At 35.8% G+C, this 7,898-nt stretch overlaps 1 protein-coding gene across 8 annotated transcripts in view; it reads right to left on the bottom strand.

The window, feature by feature from the left end:
* Positions 1–3,566: 3,566 nt before the first annotated feature.
* ZNF546 (zinc finger protein 546) overlaps positions 3,567–7,898 on the bottom strand; it is a 23,031-nt gene continuing 18,699 nt past the window's right edge. For all 8 annotated transcript variants that reach the window (XM_015594669.2, XM_015594682.2, XM_025050618.1 and 5 more), the window contains one exon: positions 3,567–6,743. In XM_015594669.2, the coding sequence (XP_015450155.1) occupies positions 4,630–6,743 (2,114 nt within the window). In that variant the 3' untranslated portion in view covers positions 3,567–4,629. The remainder of the gene's footprint in view (positions 6,744–7,898) is intronic.

The raw sequence follows: 7,898 nt of genomic DNA, 5'->3' as shown, positions 1-7,898 counted from the left end.
CGCAGAAACCACGATAAAGGTTCTTGGCCAAAGATCTGCTTCGTTCTCCCCTGGGAACTGTGAGTATAGTAAACTGTAAAAACTTGGCAGTTTCTCTTGATCTGCATCACCAAAGCTCATCTCAAGGTACTATGGTTAAAATGCTCATGCTGTGGACTTTTTTTTGTCTTGTTGGCCATTTGTGTATCTTTTTGTGAAGTATCTGTTCGCCACTTTTGCCCATTCTTTTGTTTTTAATTTTCATCCTATTAAGTTGTATGAGTTCTTTACCTATGCTGGATAGAAGTCCTTTTTTTTGTATATATGTATTGCAACTATTTTTCTAGTCTGTGACTTCATTTTTATTATCTTCGTAGCATCTTTTAACGAGTTTTGTTCTATCGAGGTTCAATTTTTTGAAGGTTAGAGCTTTCTTCTACTCGAAGGATGTGAAGAGATTCTCTTATTTTTTATTCTAGAAGCTTTATAGTTTATATCCACGAGCCACCTAAATTTAATTTTTGTGTATGACGTGAGGTATAGGTTGAATTTAATTTTCCCCTCCCCATGTTTATTCAGTTGTTCCAGAATTTGTTTAAAGAATTTTCCTTTCCCTCATTGAACTGCCTTTGAATTAAAAAAAAAAAAATCAAATGACTATAAAAGTGTAAGTCTATTTCTTGGTTCTCTATTATGTTCTATTTATCTATTTGTTTATCATTGTACCAATACCACAGTTTCCATGACCCTAGCTGCACAGAAAATCCTGAGTTTGGTAGTGTAAATCCCCCAGCTTTGTTCTTTTAAAATATTGTCTAAGCTATTCTAAGTCCTTTGCATTTCCACATGTTTTACAATCAACTTAGCAATTTTCTACAAATGCCTGTTGTGATTTTTATTAGATTCCATTGACTGTATAGGTTGATTTGGGGAGAAGGGACTTCTAAACACTACTGGGTCTTCTCGTTCATGATAATGGCGTATCTTTCTACTTATTTAGGTATTCTCTAGCTTCTCACAACAAACACTGTGTCATTTTCAGGTAGTGATCTGGCATGCGTTTTGCTAAATTTATTCCTGGGTATTTTATGTTCTTTATACATATAACTGTTTTCTTTAGAATTTCATTTTGTTTGCTGTGACATAAAAATTCAATTTGAGGGAGTATATTGTCCTTGAAACTATAAATCCTTCCCACAAAGAAAACTCCAGGCTCCGATAGTTTCAATGGAAATTTGACTCAAGATTTAAAAAATATAAATTTTATAATATCTCTATCAGAAACTAGAGAAAGAAACACTTCCCATCTTATTTTATGTCAACACTAATACAAAAACCTGAGAGAGATATCATAAGAAAAAAATTACAGATCAATATCAATAATAAACATATACACAAAAATCTCCAAAAATAATTAGCAAATAAAACTCAGCAATATACATATACAGGATAATAACATCGTGACCAAGTAAGACATAACCCAGGCATGCCAGGCTGGTATAACATTCTGAAATGAAAGTTAATTCACACATTAAAGGAGAGAAGCCAAAAGATCATGTCAATAGTTGCTTTTTATGTAGTCGACAAAATTCAACACCAGCCCTCTCAATATGATATTTGTGGAAAATGAGCAGCTAACATAACACTTTATGATAAAATACTGACTGTCTTTACCCTAAGGTCAGAAACAAGGTCTGCTCTAAGTGCTCGTATGCGACACTGTCCTCGCCTGTGCAATAAGGCAAAGAAATAAAAATTTAAAAAGGAACTGTCTTTGTAGATGTCTTGATTGTGTTTACAGAAATCTCTATAAAAAATAAACTCTCCTAGAACTAATGTTGAAAATTCAAGAAGTTAATAAGTACAAATCAATATACCAATAAATTCGAGGAGAAAAATATGATTATACCAACAGGTAACAAAATGACTTTGGACAAAATTCACGTCCCTACCAAACAAAGCAGGGATCCCCTGGTCCACTACATATATTGCAGGAAATTATTTAAAGGCAACAAAGAGAATCTTCGAATAAAGAGTGAATATCATAGTAAATGATTAAATGTTATAAAATTTTCCATTGAATTTTGAGAAATCGATGCCTGTATTACCATAATATTCAACTTTGTTTTGAAGAGCCTAGCTATTGCAATAAGAAGCAATAAATTAAATATTGGAAAATAAATAAAACTTTATTTCTAGGTTAGACAATGTATAACCTAGAAATCTGTCTCATAAAAATAAAGCTAGTGTTCAGGAGATAGATAACCAGCGCTATATTTAATGTTGCATTGATATAGCCAATGAAGTATGCAGAATGACATTCAAGTCAATTAGAAAAAAAAAGAACAAAAATAATGGAGAAAGTCAAGAAAAGTCAAAGTAAACAAATGATGATTGGTTGAGAAACATTTTTGAAAAGATGCTCAACTGAAATTGAAATATATTAAAATATCTAGAGTGAGGCTATAGGAATACTCGATTTGAGTATTGACAGGAATCTACGAGAACAATGTGACTATCTGATAGAACTGGAAGTGTATATGACTGTGGACTGATCTAGTGATACCTGACATTAACTGAAAGAATATACACTGTATGAGCAGTGTTACCTTCACATGTACAGTTAAAAAAATTCCAGCTCACATAAACCAATGATCACAGACGAGGATATTCACTGAAGTATATCTGAGATAATGAAAAACTCTTGAAACCTAAACACTAAACAAAGAGAAGTTTAAATACATTATGGTACATTCATATAAAAAACTGGGCCAAATGGGTTTTTAATTTTGTAAAGTATCAGTCCCACACTCAGAGGGCAAGCAACTGCTTGCAGAGGAAGACGTGAGTGGCAGAAATACCCATGCATGGTTTTCTTCAATGCCGCCAGGCCTCTGCCATGTTATCTGAATAGTCCACCCTTAGGTCACTCTTTTTTAGGGTCACAGCATTTCCAGTGTGGGTTCACATCCCAGAGATATTGGGTATTGTGAATGGGTCTTCCTGGGATAAACAAAGTTATGCAAATTATCTTTAGGACTCTTAAATCTTTTCATAGCCTAATAATAAGCATTTTTTTTTCCCTTAGAAGAGATTGAGTATTCAAAACTTCATAAGCCTGTGTGACTGGAGAACATTTTTCAAGTACTATCAAATACTGTTTTCCCAGAGACATTCTTTCAGATATGTTGGATTAAGGCACTGGTAGCAATCTGTAGTATTAGGGATTATGGAATTATTAGTTTCCTTGGGTGCGAAGTCATACAAATAGGAGGCAGCCTTTATTCTTAGGAATTGCATAATTATGTTCAGACACATGAAATTCATGTCTATAATTTATATTCAAATATTATAGCAAAAAATCTATAAAAAATATATAAGCAAACCAAAGATGACAAAATATTAACAATCACTGAATCTAGAAAGGGCATACCAGGGTTCACAGCACTATTTAAAATTTTTTTTCTAAATGAACATTGGTCTTTTGGTTGTTAGTTTCTAATTTATTATGAATTTGGGGCAGAAAAAGCAGACTGTACCTTGTCTGTTTTTTGGATTATGAAAAGAAAAAGCATCACAGTTCTCCCTGATTCTTCCAAAGCTTTACTTACATAAACTTCACATTCATCGACTCTAGAGATATCTTTCTCACATTAGTTTTCAGAGATTAGCTCTGATTTTAGAAATAAATATTTTACTGAAATTTATCCACAATTATCTCAATTGAAATAACATTCATCGACTCTAGAGATATCTTTCTCACATTAGTTTTCAGAGATTAGCTCTGATTTAGAAATAAATATTTTACTGAAATTTATCCACAATTATCTCAATTGAAATAAGGAGTGAAAAGTAACATAAGGCTTTTACAAATTCCTTACACTCAGGGTTTTCCTCTCACACATATTTACTAATAATATCACTAATGATGAAAATAACAATTATATTTATTGAGCAAATACCCTTCTAAAGGTTTTGTTTCTTTATTTCATCCTCACAAAAGTACTATTAGGTAAATACTATTATCACCATTTTACAACTGAGGCACAGAGAGGACAAGTGTTTTGCCAGATACCACAGGCAGAGGTGGATTCAGAAGTGCGGTGCAGATATGCTGTGGTTCAAGTCTTTTCCCAAGTTCGTCACATCGACAGAAGTACTTTCTGTTACAGTGCTTTACAAAGTGTGGTCCATGTACTGATGCTGGTGCACAGCGTGTTGCTTCTTGTCTGCACTGAGTTAAATTACAGACACCGAGAGCAAGCGTTTAGAAATCTCTACAACGATTTGACAGAACTAATTTGTCCATTATATTCAATCAATAATTAAAAAAAAAATTGGGGCTTTCATTATGTACGTCTGTTTTCCTTTCGGTTTCATTTTTTAAAAATTTTATTGCATTTTATAATTGTTCAACAAAGTCTTTTTTGGGGGCGGCGAGGGAAGCCCTTCACCTGGGGCTGGTGTCAATCTACTAAAGTTTAAGCAAGACTTTTCAACTCTTTATATCAATATATAAAAAACTATTTCTGTTAAGTTTCGAGCATGAAACAAGAGGGATTCCCACACATTGCCTAACAAGTAAGACGATTTTTATGAGTTCTCAGCTGTTTAAAAAATGGCATTTTTCTAAAGGCCATTGTACCCTCCTTACATTATGCATAGCGTTTCCTCACTAATATGATTTCTCTGATGTAAAGTGAGCTGATCACTACGAATAAAGGCTTTCCCACATTCTTTACACTTGTAGGGTTTCTCACCAGTATGAATTCTGTGATGTCGAGTCAGTTCCGAATTAACGCTAAAGGCCTTCCCGCATTCTTTACATTTATAGGGTTTTTCACCGGTATGAAATGTGTGATGTCGAGTAAGTTCTGCCTGAAGTCGGAAGGCTTTCCCACATTCTTTACATCCATAAGGTTTCTCACCAGTATGAAGTCTAAAATGTTGAGTAAGATGATACCGACGACTAAAGGTCTTTCCGCATTCCTTACATTCATACGGAACCTCACCAGTGTGAAGTCTTTGATGTAAGGTAAGCCGATAACTACAGATAAAAGCATTTCCACACTCATTACATATGTAGGGTCTCTCGCCAGTATGGATTCTGTGATGTTGAGTGAGATGATAGTGACGACTAAAGGTCTTCCCACATTCCTTACATTCGTAGGGTTTCTCGCCAGTATGAATTCTGTGATGTTGAGAAAGGTGATTGCTACGAATAAAGGCTTTCCCACATTCCTCACATTTATAGGGTTTTTCTCCAGTATGAACTCTGTGATGTTGAGTAAGTTCTGTTTGAAAGCGAAAGGCCTTTCCGCATTCTTTACATTTATAGGGCTTTTCGCCAGTATGAATTTTATAATGTTGAGTAAGATTGTAGCGACGACTAAAAATCTTCCCACATTCCTTACATTCATAGCTATGCTTGTTGGTGTGAATTCGCTGGTGTGTAACGAGTTGATTTCTACGAATAAAGGCCTTCCCACATTCCTTACATTCATAGGGCTTCTCGCAAGTATGAATTCTGTGATGCCGAGTAAGTTCTGCTTGAAGACGAAAGGCCTTCCCGCATTCTTGACACCCATAGGGTTTCTCACCAGTATGGATTCTCTGATGTTGAGTAAGATGATAGCGACTGCTAAAAGTTTTCCCACATTCCTTACATTCATAGGGAATCTCGCCTGTATGAGCTCTCAGATGTAAAGTAAGTTGATAGCCACAAATAAAGGCTTTTCCACATTCCTTACACTCATAGGGTTTCTCACCGGTGTGAATTCTCTGATGCCGAGTCAGTTCTGTTTGGAGACGAAAGGCTTTCCCACATTCTCTGCACTCATAGGGTTTCTCGCCAGTATGAATTCTCTGATGTCGAGTGAGTTCTGCGTGAAAACTAAAGGACTTACTGCATTCTTTACATTCGTAGGGCTTCTCACCAGTATGAATTTTCTGATGTTGAACAAGGTATGAGCCGTGACTAAAGGCCTTCCCACATTCGTTACATTTATAGGGTTTGACACCAGTATGGATTTTCTGATGTTGACTAATATGTCGTTGAACCCTAAAGGTCTTTCCACAAATCTTACATTCATAAGGCCTCTCACCAGTGTGAATTCTTTGATGTTCTGTAAGCTGATAATGAAGTCTAAAGGCCTTCCCACATTCCTTACAGTCATAGGGTCTCTCCCCAGCATGAATTGTCTGATGTACTCTGAGGTCTCTAACACGACTGAAGGCCTTGCCGCATTCCTTACACCCATAGGGTTTCACACCAGAATGTATTCTCTGATGTTCGGTTAGGTGGTAATGAAGTCTAAAGTTCTTCCCACAGTCGTTACATTCATAGGGTCTCTCCCCAGCATGAATTGTCTGATGTACTCTAAGGTCTCCCACACGACAAAAAGCCTTCCCACATTCCTGACACTCATAGGGTCTCTCGCCAGTATGAATTCTTAGGTGTTGAATAAGTTTTGATTGTTGTCTAAAAGCTTTCCTACATTCCTTACATTCATATGATTTCTCTGTAGCATGAGTTTTCTGATGTAGAGGAAGAGATGTATGTTTTCGAATTATCGTTTCACTAACGGAGCCCATCTGATGTCCTGCTTGTCTCTCAAATTCATGGTTACACTGCAAATCGTGTCTGAAAACTGTGTCTTCGTGGATGAAGGATTTATTCTTTTCTGTCTGCAATTGAGATAAATGTGTTTCACAAATCTCCTTTTCTGGAAATAACTTCTTGGTGACGTACTTCGATTCTGAATCTGAGAAAAAAGCAAAAAGAAAACAAATGCTGTAATGTGATTTTTCTGTGCAAGGAGTGGGATGTGGAGTTGCATTTCATAGTAGAAATAAAAAAATAAACTAAAAATAACATACATAAGAAGTAAAGATTTAGAGTGGGGTCAGCAAACCTTTTCTGTTAAGGGCCAGCTAGTAAAAATTTTTGGCTTCGAGAGTGACGTCAGAAACGTGGCGGAATGAGAGATGTCCCCAGATCTCTCCCCTTGAAACAACAATAAGCCGAACATCTAAAACTCAACAAAAAACACCCAAACTGCACACCAGCACGTCTGAGCATGGGATCTGCACATAAGAGCTACCACAGGAATGAGTGGAGCTTGGAATTCAAGAAGTCAACAGAACACCCAATTATCCCAACCCGAAAAGGCATTCACGAAGACACATTGTATTAAAATTATAAAAAATCAAGACAAAGAGAATTCTCAGGGCAGCCAGAGAGAAGAAGACGGTAACTTATAAAGGTAAATCCATTAGATTATCATCGGATTTCTCAACGCAAACCTTCCAAGCAAGAAAGGAATGGAATCAAATATTTAAACTTTTAAGCAAAAGGAACTACCAGCCTAGAATAATGTATTTAGTTAAGCTCTCCTTTAGATATGAAGGAGAAATTAAGGCCTTTCCAGATATACAAAAATTCAGGGAATTCTCCACTACGAGGCCTGCACTACAGGAAATACTGAAAGGGGTCAGCTCACCTAAAATAAAATGACAAAAAAAAAAAAATGTAACTATGAATAAGGCAAATAGCAGGCTGATAGAAACAGAGAACAGGGCATTATAAGCTTAAACAATAAGAAGAGATTTGCTATAGCAAGATAGTAATAAATGTTCAGCATATATAGGGACAATTTGAGACAGCAATGACTGAAAAAGAAGGATTCAAAAACCTAAATTCACAAAGGGGAATGGAGATAAGGTGCACGTGCAAAATGGAAGGGATGGCTGTATATATATATAACTATCTTTTACATATTCATAACGGTAACCACATGCCAAAGATTCAGAACCATTGTATATAACATAAAGCAAGAAGGACCAGAGGGAAAACCCACAAAAGCCAACCAAAATAAAGAAAACACAAGCACAAGGACAAGGAAGCAATGTGAACACCG

Source organism: Pteropus alecto, unplaced genomic scaffold, assembly GCF_000325575.1.
Source record: "Pteropus alecto unplaced genomic scaffold, ASM32557v1 scaffold271, whole genome shotgun sequence".
NCBI classification, from domain to species: domain Eukaryota; kingdom Metazoa; phylum Chordata; class Mammalia; order Chiroptera; family Pteropodidae; genus Pteropus; species Pteropus alecto.
This window is presented reverse-complemented; position numbering and strand designations above follow the sequence as displayed.